Source organism: Loxodonta africana, chromosome 18, assembly GCF_030014295.1.
Source record: "Loxodonta africana isolate mLoxAfr1 chromosome 18, mLoxAfr1.hap2, whole genome shotgun sequence".
NCBI lineage: Eukaryota > Metazoa > Chordata > Mammalia > Proboscidea > Elephantidae > Loxodonta > Loxodonta africana.
Window position 1 is genome coordinate 48098992 of NC_087359.1, and position 22680 is coordinate 48121671.

At 38.5% G+C, this 22680-nt stretch overlaps 1 protein-coding gene across 1 annotated transcript; it reads left to right on the plus strand.

The window, feature by feature from the left end:
• Window positions 1-252: 252 nt before the first annotated feature.
• Window positions 253-22643, plus strand: PPM1E (protein phosphatase, Mg2+/Mn2+ dependent 1E). Its single transcript, XM_010594291.3, has 6 exons — window positions 253-365; window positions 6379-6578; window positions 10179-10367; window positions 13105-13248; window positions 13489-13582; window positions 19873-22643. The coding sequence occupies exons 2-6, from the start codon at window positions 6513-6515 to the stop codon at window positions 20928-20930; spliced, it is 1551 nt and encodes a 516-aa protein (XP_010592593.1). The 5' UTR covers window positions 253-365; window positions 6379-6512; the 3' UTR covers window positions 20931-22643.
• Window positions 22644-22680: the final 37 nt, after the last annotated feature.

Genomic DNA, 22680 nt, shown 5'->3' on the forward strand with positions numbered 1-22680 from the left:
TTTTTTTTTTTTTTTTTTTCAGAAGCACACCACCAGGTCCTTCTTCCTAGTCTGTCTTAGTCTGGAAGCTCCACTGAAACCTGTCCACCATGGGTAACCCTGCTGGTATTTGAAATACCGGTGCCATAGCTTCAGCATCATGGCAACATGCAGACCACCACAGTGTGACAAACAGACGAATGGTGTATGTTAAATGTATTGCTATCTAATTCTTTCTTAAAGTAGCCTTTTATTTTTCTCTTTCAGTAATTGCCCGTCCTTTTTGGCTGCTGCTTTAGCCAGAGCCACATCAGATGAAGTCCTTCAGAGTGATCTTTCTGCACATTATATACCAAAGGAAACGGACGGCACAGAAGGGACTGTGGGTGAGTGCCTCTCTACATTATTTGTTTAAAAATACTAAGATCTTCACATATTTAGTGATCCACAGAAATGTCTAAAAATACTACATCTCATTACATTTATCCAACTCGTTGATTATATAATGGTAGCAAGAGAAAAAAATGAAAAAAAAAATTGTTTTAATAAATCACTAAAAGGAAAGAAGTGGAGAAAAATACTGATATATATTGAGAAAGATACGGTGGTATATGGAGGGTAATTGGCGCAACAGGAGGTTGTCATAAGTAATATCTGGATAAATGGAAAGAGTAAAGTAGGGAATGTGACAACAGAACAGAACTGATGACTAGGTGGGAGGAGGGGGAGTTTGAGGAAAACCCATTTAAAATTTTTAGTTTACATTCAAGAATCCAAGTAAAAAATCAGATATGAAAATTCAAGAAATCAGTTGTAACAAAGCTTATTAATTATATCAAATTTTATATCTACCAATACAGTTCTTTAAGACAGATATATGTGATTTAATGGCATGGATTGTTGTACATCTTTTTTTCAGGGCAAATGATGAGGCTGTATTTATTATGAAGGCAAATTTATTAATGTATTAGGATTATACATATTTGACAGACTCTAAAGGAATGCTGTTGTATTTTAAAATAAGGGAATTACTACTCAAAATTATGCAATATTTCTAATATTTCATGTTATTCCAGTTTAAGCATTTGCCTTTAAACGAGGTACTGAATGAATCAGAGTAGCTAGATTCCAGACAATGAGAAAGATACAGAAGTAAACATTCCTGTTCTTCCTTTATTTATACATTTGTTTTTGACAGAGAATTGGCAAGGAATGAATTCCTTGGCTTGTTTTTATTGATAGTAACTGATTGACCTGGAACCAAGATGTTCCAGAGTCAAATTGGATGGAATTCCTGCTACAGTGCACTGGTCTTTCCTCTGGTGCTGTTGCATAAAGTAAAAGCCCTATAATGAAAAGAGGAGGGAGATTAATTCTGCTTCACTGCAGCCAGGATGACGGCTGACTCAGCTCCAGCTCAGTACAGTGACATTAACGACTGATGAGTAATTTACAGCTGTGAGGGGGTGGACTGCTACTTTGGACAATTTTCTCTTTTTTGCACCCCTTTTTCATTTTATTTTTCCATTTCAAGTAGCAATTATTTATGTACTGATGTCCTACACCATTCCCTGTAGATGGAGAATAATGTAGCAAAACTGAAGTGTTTCCTTACATGCCTACTTTCTAAGGGTTTTTCTTTTGATGGATATCATTGGTCATTCTGATTTTATGTTTTTCCAAGAGATTATCACTGGACATTTCTGAATGTTTCCATGCCATTACTGTGATTCAGGTAGATCCGCTATAATTCTAACCCATTTGAAAACCCTTAATCAATTTAACAGAAATCACTTCAGTGTGAACTGCGCTGAGGAGAGAATCTCTGCAGAGCATATTATGTTTATCCATACTTCAGATTGGGCAAATGAGCATACTGAATAAGGCAAGCTGTTTCTGGCTTAGAGACACTGGAGTCCCCCACCCACTGCCTTTTGTCCCTCCATTTTGCTGTTTCCAAAAGCAGACTTTTTATTTAAAAATCCTTAACTTAAAAGTTCTTTTCATGTTTACATCATTCCCAGCAGTGACCTTGATAAGTGATCTGACTTGCTTCAAATTTAGTTTAGCAGATATAACTTCTGTCCAGACAACCTGAAACCAATTTGAAATATCCAACGTAAAAATTAGAAACAAGAAGGGGAAATGATTACTAATCAATCAAGAGGAAATTAAAATAATTATGAAAACTTTGTGTAAATAAATTTGTAACTCTCTAGATGTTTTCTAGAAAAATATAAATTAACGACATTTACTTAAGAAGAAAGAGATTGAGAAAATCCTCAAGGAGCTGTCTCTCCCAGAAGGATAAGTGCCAGGTAATTCCACAGGTGAACATTTTCAAACTGTCAAAGGCAGATAACTCCAATGCTTTTTAAAATTAAAGTTCCAATTGCATAGAGATGGAAGGAAAATCTGCATAGCATTACACTGATACCAAAACCTGCTTCAGACAAAACTAAAAAAGAAAACAAGACCAGTCTTAGTAATCAAAAACTCTTAAGTAAAATATTTATATAGAGAGTACAACAGTTAATTCATTCAATGAGTATTGAGGGTCTACAAAATGCTTGGCACTGTACTGGGGAAACAGGAGTGAATAAAACAAAAATACTGGAAACTCTATTAGCATAACATATATCAACATTCCAAAAGAAAGCACCCAAAAACAACTCAAAGAAAGCACAGTCATCTGTAAACATGCCAAAAGAATCATCTGATAAACTTCAATATCCATTCTTAATTTTTAAAAGATTCTTAAAATAGGAGTAGATGGGTACATTCCAGACATGGTAGGACAAAATCTGGCTCAAACAAAAATCTAGAATTTATGCTTCATAATGATGAAGAATTCTCATTGTATCACTCAATTTTTTTTGTTGGAAATGACCAAAAACACAACTTAAACTGGCTTCAGCAAAAGAGAATCGATTGGTTAACCTCCAGGGTTAGGGGGCCTTCGAGCAAAGCTAGATTCAAGGCTCGAAAGCATGTCATCAGAACTTGGCATTTCTCCAACTCTCCACTCTATTTTATCGTCAGGCTCCATGAGATATTAAGTTGGTTGCTAGGCATGCCAGGCCTTCATCTACCAGGTTCAAGTTGAGCCGGAAAAAAAAAGGCTTTTCTCAGTTGCTCTTACATAAGTCCCAGGATTCACTCTAATTGTCCCAACTTGGGTCATTTCCCATTCCTGAACCAATCACTGTGACTCCAAAATGCGACTCTTTAATTGGCTAGACCCAAATCACATGTTCTACCCCCAGATGCATATGGATGGAGAGTAGAGGAGGAAATGTTACTGGAACAAGGGGAAATGTTCGTTATGTGGCAAATAACACATTAATGCAAGGTTCTGACTAAAAATGGCAAATAAAATAGGAATAAACTGAGATATATGAAGGACCAATGTTAAAGCTGTATTGAGCAACATAAAAAGAGGACTTAAATCAATGAAACAATGTAACTTGTTCCAGGATAAGATTCAGTATGAAAAAGATGTCAGTTTTTCCCAAATTAATCTATAAATTCAATGTGATTCCAAACACAATGCCAACAGGTTTCCTCCTAAAACTTGGCAAAATGATTGTAAAACTCATCTGGAAGAATAAACATGGTGAACTATACAAGCAAAATCTTTTAAAATTAAAGAGTCCTCCTGATACTAAAACATAAAACTACAGTGATTTAAAGATAATGGTACCATTGTAGAAACAGACGGAGAGATCAGTGGAAAAAAATAGAGGATCAAGAAGCATGCAAATATTTTAATATTTTAACATTTAATTTATTATATCAGTTTGCTTATTATTCAACCAACACCTAATGAGCCCCTGCTATCTGCTGAGTATTATACTATGACTAATCATAGTATGATACTCTACAGCTCTAACTGGAAGATAAAGAGCATGGGTTTTAGAGTTTGGTAGACCGGGAATTAAGACTGGTTTTAACTATTTGTGAAATATTTTGGAGTCCCTAGAACATAGCTTTGAGTCGGAATCGACTCGATGGCAATGGGTTTGGGCTTTTTTTGTTGTTGTTGTTTTAGAACATAGCAAACAATAAATGTTATCTGTTTTACAAAATATGGTAAAAGTTATAATAAATGCCATGAAAAAAAGTATAATGGGGCACAAGGGAGGGAGCCACTGGGCGAGGGTATAGATAGATCTAGTGGTACTGCTTCCTCTAACCAATTTAATTTGTCTACACCAGCACTGTCCAATAGGATTAATTTTACAATGATGAAAATGTTCTCTAGCTGCAGTGCCCAATATGGTAGCCACTAGCCACATGTGGTTATTGAGCACTTGAAATATAGCTAAGGCAATCAAGGAACTAAATTTTAAATGTAATTTAATTTTAATTCATTTAAATTTAAATAGCCACATGTGGCTAGTGGCTACCTGATTGGATGGTGCAGGTCTATATAATAAAAATAATATACAGGAATGATAACAAAAGTTTATATTATTATCTGGGAATTCAGAAACTATCCTGATAGTTAACATCAGGTGTTTTCCCCTACCCCTTCCTCCCTCAAAGTTCTGAATCCACTTGGTTGCCTTGCAATCCTCCATTGTGATTGAGTCAAACAGGACACACCCATGTCAGAGTTTGCATTTGGGGGCTATGCTGCTGTAGAGACCAGGTGGGTTAGAGTGATACAAGGAACTGGCTGGCAGAAAGAGGGAGTCTCTGGCAGCTGGTGCTTAAAAAAAATTGAAGTTGCTCAAAACAATCAAAATCTTGGGTTATTAGCCTCAGATCCCCTTATTTACACACCTCCTCAGGCTATATTTGCTCTCTGAACTTCTTTTCTCTTTCAGGTATAGCCCTGATTCTGTTATGCAAAAATGTTAAGAGAGACAAAGCCACAAAACATAGTTTATCACCCTGTTCTTTGTTAGTGGGGGAGGGAGGCAACAAAAAACCTTGAAGGCAGCCCCTTGAATGTAATCATCTCTCCAAGAATTTTGATTAAGGAGATGGGTAAATGTAGTCACAGATCAAGATAAAGGCGTCGCTGGGAATGAATAGAAAATAGGAATCCAACTTCCTAGGCCATTCTAGAACATATAGTCTCTCTTCCTTGGGATTTGTGTTCTAGATTGGGAAGAGGTACGTGCAGCCATTGCCCACCTGGCAGACATTTCCTCAGGCTGTCAGGTTATACCTCATTTGTTGCTGTTGTTGTTAGGTGCTGTTGAATCGGTCCCAACTCACAGCAACCCTGTATACAACAGAATGAAACATTGCCCGGTCCTGTGCCACCCTCACAATCATTGTTATGCTTGAGCCCATTCTGCAGCCACTGTATCAATCCATCTCGTTGAGGGTCTTCCTCTTTTAGTAAAAAAAAAAACTTGGAGATCTCTAAATTTTTAACTTTGGAGGTAAAAAAAAATACTGGCCTCAGAAAACCTCATCTTCCCTTGGTTATTTCAATAGCTGCAACTTGAGTACAAATTGAGTGAAGGGCTAAATGATGTCAGGTACAATCTCTTCAATACCATTCAAGTCCCCCTGCTGCCAGTGTTGCTTAAAAGGCTTACATACCAGTCCATCCAACTTAGGAATAAGTCTGCCTCAGAAGTCAGCTACTACTCTGCTTAATAAATCAATAACAGTCTCACTAGTCTAGGGTGAAGAATCCTATTAGTGTTGCTCCTTTGATTGCTATCCTTTCTATCCAGGGTCACACATAGAGAGAAATTTAAGTAACTTTTTTTTTCCTTAGAGAAATATAAAAATTTCAACTTGCTGACCAAGTAGCATAAAACTTTAATAAACAAATATATCAATTTACAAAAATATATAATTCAGTTTCAAATTATGATCAGTTACAGGAGAGAGAAGAGTTAGGGAATTGGAGATAAAGGAAGAAGCCAGAAAGAGACTAAGATAAATGGCAATCAAGGTAAACTCTTCTTATTCCAATAGTCCAAAATGATCTGTTTTCATAGGCCTTCCATATTCCAGTTAGCTGGATAACCACTGCTCATGTTTCAGTGGTTCTTCTAAACATAGGAGGCTTGGCTCTCCAGTTGATAACCATGGCAGCCAACCAAAAGGGAATCTCTGAACTAGAGAGCAGTGGCCAGAGCAGTATCCTCCTGGATTGGAAGAAATCAAGCCTACGAATAGATCCAGCTCTGGCCAGAGGTTTTCTCCTCATGAGGATTATCTTAGTGGCAGGTGCCAACTGATGCTTTTCTACTAGATTGGCTGTCATTTTCTCTCTTTGGAAGCAGCATTTCATTTCTTTTGAGAAGAGTGAATTTATTCTATTAGAGGAGCTTGACTAAGATGACCCACTTCTGTCTTTACCAAGCAGGCAAGTGAAAAGCAGTTTTACAGTGCTCTTCACTGAGGGCTTCTGTGTTACTTTCACAGAGATCGAGACGGTGAAATTGGCCCGTTCTGTCTTCAGCAAACTACACGAGATTTGCTGCAGCTGGGTGAAAGACTTCCCTCTCCGCAGAAGACCCCAGCTCTATTATGAGACATCAATTCACGCCATCAAAAACATGCGCAGGAAAATGGAGGACAAACATGTCTGCATTCCTGACTTTAATATGCTCTTCAACCTAGAGGTAAAGGGCACTTCCAGAGAGTCAGCAAGTTTAAAAAACAAAACAAAAACTTCCAGAGTCCTGCTAGAAAAGGAGAACTTCTGACGTCTTTCTAATAGTATCTCTGATTGGTTAGAGGAGGGCTAATGGTGCAGTGGCACAGATTTGTTTATGTTAGACAACAGAAAAGGAATATTTTCTATGTTATTTTGAATAAATAAAACATTCACATGGTTCAAAACTGGGAAAAAAAAAAAAATCTCTCCTATTCTTGTCTCCCAGACATTCAGTTTCCCTCCATGTGAACAAGGAAAGTTACCAGCTTCTTATGTAAACTTCCAGAGCTAGTCTATAAAATAAGCAAAAAAGGAAACCATTATATCTCAATAAAGCTATTTTTAAAGGAATCTATTTCTATAAAAGTATAGTCAAATATTTATTCAGTTCCCACATTGCTATGTTGCTGAAGCAACACAAAACACAAACACAAAAGAATGAGTTTGAGGCTAAGACAGTTTTCTGATTTTATGTGATTTTCTTTTTAAATTCTTGGTCTCTGAGATAGGAAAGTAGCTGCAATTGCATTTCATGCATCTCTCTGACTGACAAATTGGATCCATATGAGCCTTGTCAGTTTAATAACCATTTTCTTGTTATCTTTGTCTACTTCTTCTATTAAATGTATTATGTTAATGCAAACAGAGGTAGGGGTTGTTTCCTTTCACTGTCACTTACCTCTTTTCTTCACTCAAGTCCATAACTTAAAAATTATAGCGTAGTAGTTTTTACAAAGCATAACATTTCCTTCGTTTAGCGCTGAATTTAAATTTTAGCTGTCAAGGTCTAAGCAGCAGAGATGATGGTGGGTTGGTAATTGGTGCTTATGTTATACAGATAGATCAGCTGATATCTTTGTTTCCAAAGGTTACCATACTCATGCAAATAGAACCCAAAAGGCTGTTGTATGATAAACAATCCTTATATCAGTACACCCACTTGAAGATTATACTCATTATTGCTGTTTATTGACTTGAGTGGTTTTCATTTTACCTCCTCATTTCAAAATCAGCCCAAAGGCCTAACTCAGGAGCACCCTGCTATAATGAAACAGGCTTTGAGGGCAATTTCATAATACATATTTATAAATTTTGCAAAATGTCAAGCTCTTTGATCTGGTAATTTTGCTTTTAATTATAAGGAAATAGAAATGCAAAAAAGTCTTACATACATGTTTTGTGTGACAAATGCTTTATACAATTATAATAATAAAAATTGGAAATGGTTTAAACCATTAAAGGGAATGATAACTATGATAAGATGTATATTATATACACACTTAAAATAATGTCTGAATGATACTGAATAACATGGGAAAATGCTAATGCTGTGGTAAATGACAAAAAGCAGGATATAAAATTTTATATACAGGATGATCCTAATTTTACTAAAATAAAAAAAATATATATATATATATGACTATCTGTGGATGGTGAGATTATAGGTGATATTCATTTCCTTCTTTATATGTCTCTATTACCCAAATAAACATAAATGATCTTTAAATAATCAGTAAAAAATTTTTTTTAAAAATAAGTTATAGCTTCTTTCTGCTTTGTCTGGTACTATATTGTTTAAGAATCTCCCCACCAATCTTGTTTAAAGTTACATTCTCTTGCCCCCATAAAGCTATTAATTGCCCCCTCCTTATTTGTGATGATACATCAGCTCTCTCATTATTTAAAAACTATTTGGATATATACTTTTTTTTATTTTAACCTTTGTCCTCCCCAATTAAGTTGTTTAAGAGTGAGTACTGCTTCAGTAATTTCCAGGACTTTCTCTCTACACAGTTCTATCAGTTAATCTTCAATGGCATTTATAGACGGTGTTGATTAAATTGCAAAATTAACTAATTATAATGCCTCTAAAAGTATTGTTGTTAGGTGCCAGCGAGTCAACTTTAGCTCATAGTGACCCCACGTGACAGACAGAGTAGAGCTGCCCCATAGGGTTTTCTAGGCTGTAATCTTTATGGGAGTGGTTGACAAGGTCTTTCTCCTGCGGAGCCCCTGGGTAGGTTCGAACCGCCAACCTTTTAATTAGCAGCCAAGTGCTTAACCCTTGCACCATCAGGGCTCCTTGTATTAGATGTAGATTCCATTATATCTGGGTGTTATTATTACTCTATGGACATTTGTATTTGATACTTTAGTAAATGTAGTATAGTCTTTGAAAGGAACTTTTCAAAGCATGGATATACCTGTTGCTTTAGTAGTCCTTCCAACCCCCTGTGAGGTAGCACCTCATCTCTACCTAGCAGGTGAGAAAACAGGCACAAGAAAACGATATGATTTGCTTAATCAAGGACAGGGTCTGGACTCCTCCAGGGCTCCTAGAGCCCAAGTAAAAATAAATAAAAAGACTTGCAAATAAATGACTACATACTGTTGCCTAATATGAGCCCAGACTCAGTGAGCAACCAGTGAGTCACACATCTCCTATGTGAGGTAGATCTGATATTTAAACACTTGAGTTGATGAAAAAGCAAACTACAGGCATTCCCCAGGTAATGTCGGACAACCCGTACTTGCCCTTTAATGTTACGTAAATTTGCCTGAGCTTCGAAACAACTAGCCAGCCCTTACTGGTAGCAGATTCTTCATTACAATCACCTCCACTTGCCGCACACGCAGCGTTTAAAGCACTGAAAAGACTTCAAGCCCATATGCACCTGTTCCGACTTACCTACTAATTCTTAATGACAGTTAGGAACGGATCTCATTTGTAACCCGGGGCCTGCCTGTACTTGATGGTTTAAATGTAACCTTATGATTAGGACTCCTCTGTCAAGACTAAGCACAGGCTAGGAAGACCTTCCTCCAGTAGTTGCCTTTAAACTTCAGGCAGTGGGTGCGCAAGGAAGTGGGAAGCTAAATCGTGCATAATGGAGTGAGACAAAATGTCCACCACACAGGCATTCAGACATATGATGTGGTTCAAGTTTGGTTAACTAGTTAGCTAGGCTCTGTGCTATTTATGGTGAGAATTCAATGTGACCATGAATGGTTTATGAAGGAGGTATTACAGTTTGGAATTATGTGTATGCTTTCATATCTCTGTGTATTTCAAAAGCCTGAACATAAGCAGCCTTGTGCTGGAAGGCAAATTATTTCCTATTGTTCTCAGGTTCTAATTTTATTATTAAAGTACTTGCATGTTGAAAAAAGTACTCAATTCAGAACAGTTTTGCTCAATTCCTCCTCATACCTTCTCTTTTTTTCCCCCCCTCCCCCACCACTTGTAACAGCAATATTGAAGCAAGTATATGTGGATGGTTTCCATGGCACAAGACAACAACTTTCACAGAGAGAGGGCACTTCAGCCTGAGCTAATTGGGCATGATGTCTTCCAGTGTTCTGGTGTGTAAACACAGATGCCCAAATATTGCAGGTATTTCAGCAGTTGATCAGGCATGTCAGAAAAAGGAAACATTACTAGTCTCATCATCTGGGTGGCAAAGGCAGTGGAGGAGGAGGACAGGCAACTGTTTCCAGGGGATTGACTTATTTGACTCCCGCACTACCTAACTCCATTACCTGTTTGCTGTGTTTCTATTAACAGGACCAAGAAGAACAAGCTTACTTTGCAGTGTTTGATGGCCATGGTGGAGTGGATGCTGCTATCTATGCCTCCATTCACCTCCATGTTAATTTGGTCCGTCAAGAAATGTTCCCCCATGATCCTGCTGAGGCCTTGTGCCGGGCCTTCCGGGTCACTGATGAGCGGTTTGTGCAGAAAGCAGCCAGGGAGGTATGCTGTTTTCTCATAAATTCCAGCACACTAGCCTAGCTGAACTTGGTCTATGGTTAAAGGGCTATTTTGAATTTTCTCTTTCTGGGCAGGTGTTCTCTTCCAAACTGCATTATTAGCTCACATTATTGGCTTCTGTTGTTATAAGTCTAATCCCCTTCTCAGGAAAAATAGTTTTAGTAGACAACTATGGCACACTGTATAGAAACACTCAATCTGTAATTTTCTAGAAAGTCCTCTTTGCTGGATCTTGCAGGTTAGTTCTTTTCTTTCTTAGTCACCATTGCCTGCCAGGTTCACACCAGGACCATCTCTCTGAGCTGACTCTTGCTGACAAGATCTGGATATGGTGATTAAAACAATGGTCTAAAGAGGAAAGAGAAGCTGGGATTACTTCTATACATCTGGTTCTAAATGGGTAGGCAGTGTTTTGCAGTGCATCTCTTGAGGGAAAATTTGATTGGAGAGGATGAATCTTTAGATGACTCTTGAACTGATTTTCTCTTTAACAGAAGGAAAAGTCAGAGCACATGTGATACAGTACTAAGGTTAATCAGAGCTAAGTTTTCTACTCTGAAAGAATATATATGTTAAGGGGGTCTATATTAAGATCTAAAAGAAAGAATTTAATTCTTCTGGGTATTGGTGTATAATTAACTACAGCACTATATATTGGATTTTTAACTGGGGACCAATAGAAAGAAAATAATTTAAAAAAACTAAAATAATTATAAATTTTATATACATAGAGAAAATAAGACTCCTGCTCTATGACTTAAATATTAACTCTTCTAGAGAGGGACTTGGAGAACAGGGTAATCATCTAATTCATTTCTTTGATCTCATAGTTATGCTATAAAGTAATATAGTAGGCCTTGAGATGAATGAAACAAATAATGCAGAACTATTTGGGACTGAACAAGAGAAATAGTCTTTTTTTTTTTCCTTTTGGGTTCCAAGTTTGGATCAATATGCAAATCTAACAACAGTAACCACTAGAGTCTACATATAGAGGTGGGGCTGGAAAACAAAATACAGTTCTTAACCTCAGACCTTCCCAGAGTCTGTTGAGGGCTGGCATTTGGCTTGGCTCTGCCTGTGTTGGAGATGCTGGCTCTCAGCCTCATGAATGAGGAAGGACCTAGCCCCTGATACGTGACCTGTAATCACCGACATGAAAACTAAGAGTCACTTTGTCTTCTTCATCCTCTGCCCTACTCACTGTTTTCTGTGTCCTCAAAATTATGGCTTTTTTTCTGACCATGTTAGCTTCATTTGCTTTGTCTATGATTTTGGTGTCTCTCAGTTCTGCCAATAGTTCTCTACGATCTTAAATAATTTGGGCTTGTCCCAGCAGTCACTTTTCTCCTTCTTGTGCTTCCACGTGCTGCCAACTGCTGGGAAGCAAGTAGCTATTCCTGTTGTGAAGCAGCTCTGCCTCCTGTTCTCTCTAGGGCATACGCACTGAAGTGTCTTTTATCATGTATTCCAGGGGGCTGAGTTTTGAACGTTCTGTGTGGGAAGACATTTTATTGGTGGGTGAGGATTTATAACAAACTTTCCCCATATAGGGAAAATGAGAAGTTGTTTTTCTCACTAGGGGCCTTTTACCACCCTTGACGCACTGGTTCTAATTTAGGCCAGGTCCTTAGTAACAGAAAGTCATCATCATTTGGTGGTGACTCATGTCAAATGGAGATGTCATTTTAGTATAGTTAGTATAGTAGTATCAGGAACTTAAAGTACAGTGGTACTGAGCTATTGCAGTAAAATTCCAGGCTCTTAGTCCTTTGTGCAGTGTTCAAAAAGCAAAGGCCTCTAAAAATATTGTACAGATGATTTTTTCAAAAAGGTATAAGCATCATAGCACTCCAGGGAATGTATGTTATCTAATGGTTCCTATCTTAATATCCAGAGCATCAGAGCATTTGTTCTGTATCAGTCAGATGTATTTTATTGCCTGTAAAGCTAGGAACCCCCCGACCATACAATAGGTCAGTAACAAAACAGAAACTAGAACATGGAAATCTTCAAGGATTTATAAAGTGGATTTACCACTGGATAGGAGGAAAAATAACTTCAGTTCTGTTTTATATGCTAATCACATAACCTGGTGTATTTTTTTTTTTTTTTATTGTGCTTTAGGTGGAAGTTTACAGCTCAAGTTAATTTCTCATTCAAAAATTTATACACATACTGTTTTGTGACATTAGTTGCAATCCCCACAATGTGACAGCACGCTCCCCCCTTTCAGCCCCAAGTTCCCTGTGTCCATTTGCTCAGTTCCTGTCCCTTCCTGCCTTCACATCCTGCTTTTGGACAGGAGCTGCCCAGTTGGTCTCGTGTATTTGATTCAACTAAGAAGCACTTTCCTCACATGTATTATCTTTTGTTTTATAGACCTGTCTAATCTTTGTCTGAAAAGAGGGCTCTGGGAATAGTTTCAGTTCTGGGTCAGCAGAGCGTCCGGGAGCCATAGTTTCGGGGGCCTGCTATACTTTTCTTATCTGCACGTCCTTGCCTCACGTTATCTTATAGATCAGGTGGATTTATGTGTGCATGTACACATAAAAACATACATACATACAAAGATGCATTGAAAAATATGAATTACTGCTTGTGAAATTGCATTATTAATAGTCCAGCTCCCAAATGAAGTGTTTCTATTAACTAGAAATTGCTTTTAAATGAGTATTTGGTGTCTATTTATCTTGACTCTAGTTTTATCTATTTTCAGAGCTTAAGATGTGGGACCACAGGAGTGGTGACTTTTATCAGAGGCAACATGCTGCACGTGGCCTGGGTGGGTGATTCTCAGGTTATGCTTGTGAGAAAGGGCCAAGCTGTTGAACTAATGAAGCCACACAAACCAGACAGAGAGGTAAGTATGGTCTGTCCTACTGGAGCACATGCCATAAAGGTAGTTTTCTAGTTATTAATTAGGATTCACTCAATTATTATAATTATTGCTATTACCTTGGTAACTATCTTCACCATCCAAAGGAAAAATAAAGAGAACCTTTCCACAAAGCTGCTGAGAATTGTACCTATTATTTACTGTAAAGTAGATGAATCAATCTGATTCCAGTTATTTGCTTCTTTTTATCGAACTGCCGTTTAGGATGAAAAGCAGCGAATTGAGGCCCTTGGAGGTTGCGTAGTCTGGTTTGGTGCCTGGAGGGTGAATGGAAGTCTGTCGGTCTCCAGAGCTATTGGTAGGAAAAACAAATTCATTTTCGTTTCTCCAAACTGCCCTCTTCTAGCTATCTTATATTAACTCTGATACAACTAGGGACCTAAGATGATTAATTTATATTATCAGCGTGCTTATTATTTTTAAAAATAACAATTAGAGAATGCCTTTTTAATTAACTAATTAGCTATTTGATAATTGCCAACTGCCATCAAGTCGATTCCAACTCACAGTGACCCTGTGTATGTGAGAGTAGAACTGTGCTTCATGGAGTTTTTAATGGCAGATTTTTTTGGAAATAGATCACCAGGCCTTTCTTTCAAGGCACCTCTAGACTCAAACCACTAACCTTTCTAACCAAAAGGTTAGAGCATGTTAACTGCACCAACCAGGTCTCCAGCTTGTAATAAAACCAATCAAACCCATTGCTGTCGAGTCCATTCCAACTCATAGCGACCCTGTAAGACAGAACAGAATTGCTTCATAGGGTTTCCACAAGCAGCTGGTGGATTCGAACTGCCGGCCTTTTGGTTAGCAGCCAAGCTCTTAACCACTGTGCCACCAGGGCTCCTAAAAAGTAACAGATGCCTTTAATCTTTGGTACACAGATCTGATTAAAACCACAGTGATCCTTATTTCATTCTACTTTGAGTCATGATTAGCTTACATCAGCATTTTCCAGAGAATGGAAGGCTCTCCCCATACTTTATCTTGCTTATATCTTTAAAATTTTAAATGAACTTTAAAATGACACAGAATAAATTCATAGAAAAAAGGGTTTGCTTTTTAGATGAAAACTATTTTCTATCTGTGTAATACAGCAATTAAGGAGCCCTGGTGGCACAACTGTTAAGCGTTCCGCTACAAACTGAAAGGTTGGCAGTTTGAACCTACCCAGTGGCTCTGCAGGAGTAAGACGTGGTGATCTGCTTCCATAAAGATTATAACCAAGAAAACTCCGTGGGGCAGTTCTGTCACATGGTGTCGCTGTGAGTTAGAATCGAACCAATGGTACCCAACAACAATACAGTAATTTGCCTGATAGCCCTGGGGTTTCAAAGAACCTATTTCCCAGGACCTAAATCCTTCAAATGTTAAGGGCAAGTTAATGAAGCTATTTAAAACTTATAAACAGCGAAGTTGATTGGACAGAGTGCAAGGGTATGAATTAAAAGAACTGGGCTATAGTACTGTTTCTATCTTTGTCTCACTTTAGGCTCTGGGTTTATATTATTTTGGACTTCCTGGCTTAGTTTCACTTCCTGGTTTTTTCAAAAGGATAAATCAATACATGTGTCTATATGGGTGATATGCATATATGCCACAGTACTTAATCCCTGCCTCCCTAAAAAGATGAAGTAATTGAATACAGGGATAACATGGAGTTCACATCTCATCTCCAAATTTAATTTGTTATTACCAATAAATTCCAGAACATGAACAAAATCTTAAAGGACTGATTTAGTTTCACCATTGATTTGAGTTCTTCCCACTTGTTGGGAAGGTGCTGGCAAGCTGTGAAGTGGCCCAAATATGAGCAGCAGAAGGCTGAAGAGAAATAGAAAGCCAAAATATTCTACAAGATTCTACAAATACCTCCTGAAAAATTGAGTCGACTTTACCTTAGACTGAGGGAGTTATTAGGAACTTTGGAATAAGGCCAAAAAGGGAACTTTCTCACTTCTAAAATATACCCCCCTATACATTTTTTTTTTTTTTTTAACACCAAAGTCCTCTTCCTCTTGATCTTATCTGGAAGTCTCTGCCAGAGTGTTGAGGGGTATACCAGAGAACCAACATACTAGCGGGTACTTGCCTTTTCTTGCGTCTAAAAATATAGCCCAGACAAAGAAAAACTAAAGCAGGGGAACAATGTCCTTGAGTAAAGTGATAACTGAAGAGAGAATAAGGGAGACTTCACAGACAAAGTGACTTTAGTTGGATGTGAAGGATAGTGTTTTGGGACGGAAATTCCAAGCAGAGGAGTCTGCAGACACACGGGCGTTGGAAAGAGCATGGAGTGTTTTAGGAACAGCAACAAGCGCAGGAGGCTAGAGCAGAGGATGAAGTGGTAAGAAACTCAAAGCATTGGCACCAGATTGTGAAAGGTCTTATATGCAAGGCTATGTAGTGCAGGCAGAAAGGCCTGGCAAACTGCTTCTGTAACGATTACTGCCAAGAAAACTCTATTGAGCAGTCCTACTCTGTAACACATGGAGTCACCATGAGTCAGGGGCCAACTTGATGGCAGCTCACCACAAGTGGTGCAGGTTTGTGTTCATGAAGGTTATCTGTATTGAGGTCTGGAAGCTGGACTATAGTAGAAAAAGCCTGAATGGGAGATCATTTAGGAGGCTGTGACTGAGAGAGTATAAACTGCCGAGACAGAAATTGACAGGTTGTGGGAGATGAGGAAAGCTAACTCCCAGGTTTCTGAGTTATGCCAGGAATATGATAAAGGCATTTTTGTAATAAAGGAGTAGTAGTTTGGGGGATGGAGAGGAGGGCAGATATGGAGTTTAGTTTGGATATAATGTATTTTCTAGGTACCCCTGAGATGTCTTGGAAGAAATAATTTATATGCAATTGGAAATACAGATCTGGAGCTTGGCAAATAGTTCTGGGTTGGAGATAAGAGATTTGGGAACTCATCTTATTTTGGCAATGGTATTAGCAAGCTGTGAAGTGATATATATATATATATATATATATATATATATATATAGCAGTTGAAACTACAGGCATGGATGATATTGCCCAGGGAGAATATGTAATGTGAGAGGCCAAGGATGAGACCCATTATTTAAGGTAGAAGATAGTGGAGTCAGATTCCCTGGGTTAGTATTCTGTCTCTGCCACTTTACAAGCCATGGGCCTTAAAAATTTACTTAGCCTCTCTGTGTCCATCTGCACCTTTATAAAGTGGGAATAATAACAGTACCTAACTCATGGAGTTTTTTTGTATTAAATGGGGTAATACATGCAACACACTTAGAGGTGTGCCTGGCACAGTCTTAGCACACAATGATTCGCTGTTATTAAGTGGAAGAGCCAGTGAAGAAGTGATCAGACACAGAAGTGGGGTATCATAATGGAAGAAAGGTTATCAGGAGTCAACAGTGTCAAGTGCTGCAAAGGCCATGATATGGGTTTAAAAAATGACATGGGATTATGAAATTAGGAAATGGTGACATTTGAGAGAAATGTTTTAGGTTAGTACGTGGGAAAACCAGCCGAGGGAGAATGGGCAATAATAGATTTATATACCTATATATAAGTTTCATTTCTCAGGCAGTTTGGTGGTGAAGGAAAGGAGGGAAATACTGTGGTGACTCCAGGGAAAAGCTGATTTGGGAAAGGGCTGCTTTTATTGTTTTTAGGTTGAGTAGATTTGATATCAGAGCATATTTGTAGGATAAAAGAGGGCAAGTAGAGAAGAAACTGAAGATGAGAGAGAAACCAGTCCTAGGGAGACAGGACCAACAGCACAGGTTAGCTTTAGGAAGGGAAAGGGACAAGTCTTCCTCTGAGAAAATGGTAGCTGATATGGATAAATCTCTACAGAGTTGAGAAAAATGGAAGGGGAAACTGAGGGAATTCAGTCCTGATAAACTTTATTTTCTTTAAAATAAGAAATTAGTCTATCTTACTAAATCCCAGGAGTTTAATTGGATGAGGGAATTGAGGAATGTGAAACCCCACAGAATAAAATAGGGGGCTAAACAGGGACAAAACTAAGGACTCCTGAGCATAGTTCAGTTCTACTTAGGAAATAAATGACACTTTAAACTCTAAAAATGAAAAGCTTTTCAACTGTTTTTTTCCCATGAGCCCTTCAGATTTATGATCCAAAGTTGACAGAGGCATAATATGTTCCCTGGCATATGGAGAGAGGAGGTTGAAGACAAAAAGATGTTGCCATTTCTATCATGAAATGGATATTCATGCCCTCCTACCAAATTTGGGGGCGAAATGTCATGAATTTGACACCCAACAGCAGAGCAGGTGAAAAGCCAGAATTCTGGCAGCATTTTCTCAGTGCAAATCTTTGTATGTTCTGTTCCAAACGAACAGTTGCAGTAGCCTTTTAATTGAAGCACTAAAACAAGATTTTTGGGTGCAGTATGACTCAGATCACATTTATTTTTAGAGCTGGAATTCAGAAAATAATAATGATGATAATAATAGTCAGGTAGAGTAGGGGATGGAGAAACTTAGTAAAAGAGATTGATGGAGGGCACTGAAAACCATGATTGGACGTTTCATTAGCTCTAAAAGGCTACTGGGAGGCTTCACAGTATAGAAGTGACGCTGATGGTATCAAAACCACACTTGAGGAAGATGGTCCTGGCTGCTGTAGAAAACAATGAATGAAGAACCTAGATGTGGGACAAGAGGGTTATAGGTTTGAGAATGGAAGGAGAGAAGCTGAGAATTTACAGGGTCAAAAGACTAGTTTTTTACCTGAAAGACAGAATTACCCAAGTAATGATATTAAATAACTATCTGCTGTTCTAAGTATACCACCAACTTGCTGGATAAGCTTGTGGCCTACTTTGTTTCTAGCAGAATTATCCACAGGGTTCCTATTGAGCTTCCTGGGCCTGTGTGAGGATTAAACAGGGATGCAAAATGTTGGAGAGAAACCTTACTTGGTTAGAGCACCTATAACAAATACCAGAAACAATGTCACTTAAGTAGGTATACTTACCTTCATTTTATTTTCCCCTATCAAAAAGTTCAGTTTTACTGCAATGGAAAGGGCAGAAATTGATGAGGGTTATGTAAGCAGCAAGTGAAAGCGCCACTAGGCTATGTGCCATTATTTCACAAATGATAAAGCACTTTGTAAATATCTGATTGTTTTCACTCCTGTTTGCTGGTGAATGATGATATTCTAATCTCAGTACAGTGTTTTTGACGTAAAGAAGTGAACGGGTGTTCCTTTGTTGTGGTCATTAGCTATTTGGTTCCCCAGCAGGGTAAGGATACTTTTGCTAGGCTCCCTCCAAGTAACTGAGGGAAAACAATACATGGATATGGAAGTGCTCGGGATCTAAAAGTTCCAAAATGTACATTATCAATTTTCTCAATAGTCTGCTTAGCGTGGGCCCAAATTTCCAGTTCCTTTCCACTCCAAGGACCCCACACTCTAGCCACATTACTCTCTAATATGCAAGTTTCTCTGTGTCTTAGCTTATGTTGTTCCCTCAACTGAGGGTCTTTCTCTGCCTAGCATAACTGACTTCTCCTTCAAGGCCTTGATCAAATGTCATTCTGAGTGGATGAGCTAAGCAAGGAAAGACAGAAATGAAAGTTCAGTAGGGCCTTGAGGGTTCTCACAGTTAATTTTAAGCAGGGGAATGAACAATAGCAGTAAAGACAGAGAAGACAGTGGAGGTGATCAGAGACATAGGAAGAAAAAGCAAGAAGAAAATAGATGAGGAGAAAATGGCCGTAGATTTTATGTCTGTCTTCTAGAAGTTACAAGTAAAGCAGCATTAAAAAGTAGAAAGTAACCGCACTGGGGACCAAGGGACCTGCATCCATGTGAGACCTTGGATCAGCCACATAACTTTTCTTGGCTTGAGGGAGTTGGAATTGATTTAAAGTCCTTTGTAACTCAAACCTTCTGCAAAGTTCATAGCATGAAGCTACTGATTTGTAAACAAGAACAGAACAAAAATTAAGTGTTTAATGAAGAGAATGATCAGGACTTTGCTTTTTCAATGTGGACTTGCCCTCAAGCCTCAATTAAATCAAAGCTAAACCTGTTGCCGTCAAGTTGATTCCCACTCATAGCGACCAAAGAGTGGCTGCTGGATTTGAACTGCTGATCTTTTTTGGTTAGCAGCCTGAGCTCCTAAATACTGCACCACCAGGGCTAAATCAAACCTGACTACCCATAAAAGAACAGATCCACTAAATCAACAAAGTTTTCCTACATAGGACTGAATTTTTCAGCACAGCAACAAGTTTAGATTTGACATTATTTGTTGTCATAGATTTGACATTATTTGTTGTCATGATCAGCTAGGCCTAAAAACATAAGTGAGAGGCACAAGATTCAGAGTCTAAGCTAGAAAAAGAATTCTGCCCAGTGACCAGTAATTTTTAACTGCGAATAAGGAGTAAGCTGCTTCAAATTTAGAGGGAATTCAAATTATCTGGTGTAAAGCTAGTTTATAAATTCTTTTCAGTAAATTTAGATTAACATATGATCAGAGTCATGGCATCGGCTGTAAGCATTCTTAGCAAGCAAGGTAAACCAAAACTCTAACCGGTGACATCCCTACTTTCTAATTCACACAGGAGATGCTGAACATAAGCCATATATCTGTGGAGACGCAGACTCTGCCTCTACTGTCTTGGATGGGACTGAAGACTACCTCATTCTGGCCTGTGATGGCTTCTATGACACTGTGAACCCAGATGAGGCGGTGAAAGTTGTGTCTGACCACTTGAAGGAGAATAACGGAGACAGCAGCATGGTTGCCCATAAATTAGTGGCATCAGCTCGTGATGCTGGGTCCAGTGATAACATCACTGTTATTGTGGTATTCCTGAGGGACATGAACAAGGCTGTAAATGTTAGTGAGGAATCAGATTGGACAGAGAACTCTTTTCAAGGAGGGCAAGAAGATGGTGGGGATGATAAGGAGAATCATGGAGAGTGCAAACGCCCTTGGCCTCAGCACCAGTGCTCAGCACCAGCCGATCTAGGCTATGATGGGCGTGTGGATTCATTTACTGATAGAACTAGCCTGAGCCCAGGGTCCCCAATCAACGTGCTGGAAGACCCAGGTTACTTAGATCTCACCCAGATAGAAGCAAATAAACCTCACAGTGCCCAGTTTTTACCACCAGTTGAGATGTTTGGTCCTGGTGCACCAAAGAAAGCAAATTTTATTAATGAGTTAATGATGGAGAAAATATCAGTTCAATCATCATTGCCTGAATGGAGTGGTTCTGGAGAGCTTCCCGCTTCTTTTAATTTAGGTTCAACAGGGCAGCATATACACAAAATGGAGAGCCCGTCTCCTGTCTGTTCTAGGTCGGAAAACGAACAGTTCAAATCCCTGGGAAAGACAGTTTCTAGACTGTCTCATTTACGCCACCATTACTCAAAGAGGCGGCACGGATTCAGGCTTAATGCAAAGTTTTATTCATTTCTCTCTGCTCAGGAGCTTTCCCACAAAACAGGCACTAGCCTGTCCTCACTTATTCGAAGTGGGAAGAGAAGTAGGATGTTAAGAAGTTCTTTGCCATGGAAGCAAAACAGTTGGAAAGGATACAGTGAGAGCATGGTGAAGCTCAGAGAGAGCGATGGTACTCCATATTCAGATCTTCCCTGGAGCTATAAAATGTAATACTCTTTCTTTAAAGTAGGCTAGCTAGGTCTCCCCAGTAAAAACACACCATCAGAGTAGAAACAAGGCAGACATTTCTGAAACATGTGCTTCATTATGAATCCATGGGTGGCTCAATTCTTACATGTAAATAGATCTGTAGGAAACTCAAAGTACAGTGTTTTCGATCTTAAAAAAAAGTATTGGCTAGTTCACAACCAAAATTATCCAACAGATCCCTGTGATGTGTCTCCACAGCTACATACAACCCTTCCCCCTCCAACACACGCCCTTCACGTCACTAGTGGAAGCCTGCGAGTTAGCTTATTTCAGTCAGGAGAGAGTGTTGAAATGTCAACACAGTTGAAATCTTGTCTGATGTGCCTAATATAACTATGGAGAACTTAATGCAGAATTAATTTAGTCAGGAAATGTTCCCCCAAAGCCTGGGGACAGGAAAGGAACTCCCCGCCCTTTTTGGGTAGGTAAAAGACTAAAAGCCATATAGGTTTTAACTGGTAACAGTGAAAGCAGAAAGTGAGTGAAAAATGTCATCATCTCAGACTTGTGGGGTGGTATATACTCACAAAGTTTTAATGTTTTTTTTCTACAACATAGAAGATGAATTATGAAAAAATTTTTTGAATTAAAAGAATATTTCCTAGGGCTGTAGTTATTTGGAAGGTTCATAACCTGTTTTGGTGCTCTGGGCAGAATTTTTATTATTTGTCACTTCAGGAGACTGCTGTCAACTGGTGTGAGTCTATGACGCTAATGTGTTTTTCACTGTACCTTCATCTCAGGAGAAAAGAAAGTGGCTTACTGGAGATGATGTCAGGTACAAATATACCAGAATCAAACTGCCACTTAAAAAGAAAATCAAATAGCATTTCTATTGTTTCTGTTTCTCTTCCCCCCTTTTTTTTTGTTCAGACAGCAAAATGAATAAAAAGTGATTTTAGAGAATGAAAAATACTAGTTTTGAGTTCTCTAAAATTGTTTCTCCCAAAGGAGTGACGTAATAGGTATGAGAGAGGCTGAAAGTACTGAGACCCAGGTTCTGTTGAGTTGCAAATGGAGAACATGCTGCAGTTTTGCTACCTGCAACTTCAGACTGCAGAGCGGACATGTCTTTTTCATTTCAATATTTATTTGTATTTTAGAACTGTCTCTTTTTACTATTCCTGCAGTTTCAAACCCAAAGCTTATCTTCAACTAAAGACAGCAAATAAACTAATCATCAGGTTCATTCAGTGAAGCACCTTTGGTTCTCTGAGAGTAAGGAATGTTTCCACGTGACCTGTTAACTCCCCCCAATCAAGCACGGATGAGCCACACCAATGGAAAGAGGCCGTCCTACTGTAATGATGAAAATCATTCATACTTTGATGCACTAACTGCTCTTGCTGAAAAACGCCCACTGCCTAATCATGTTTTTACATCATATTGTTGTTGGGTGCCACTGAGTCAGTTCTGACTCCTAGCAACCCTAGAACTGCCCCCGTAGGGTTTCCAGGGCATATCATGTTACATATTACATCATATTATATCCCCTAAACCAATAATGGAGGACCAAAATGCCTGGATTTTAAAAGTGTAGATGATGACAGCATATTATGAGTGCCAGTATATGTATATTAAGTAAATACATAAAAACAGCTTCATATTAGCAATGATCAGATTGTTAATCTACAGATTTTATTTTTTAGAATTTGGATGTAAGTAGAGATTTCCAGTATTTGTTTACTCTTGACTTCAAAGCCATTTCTTC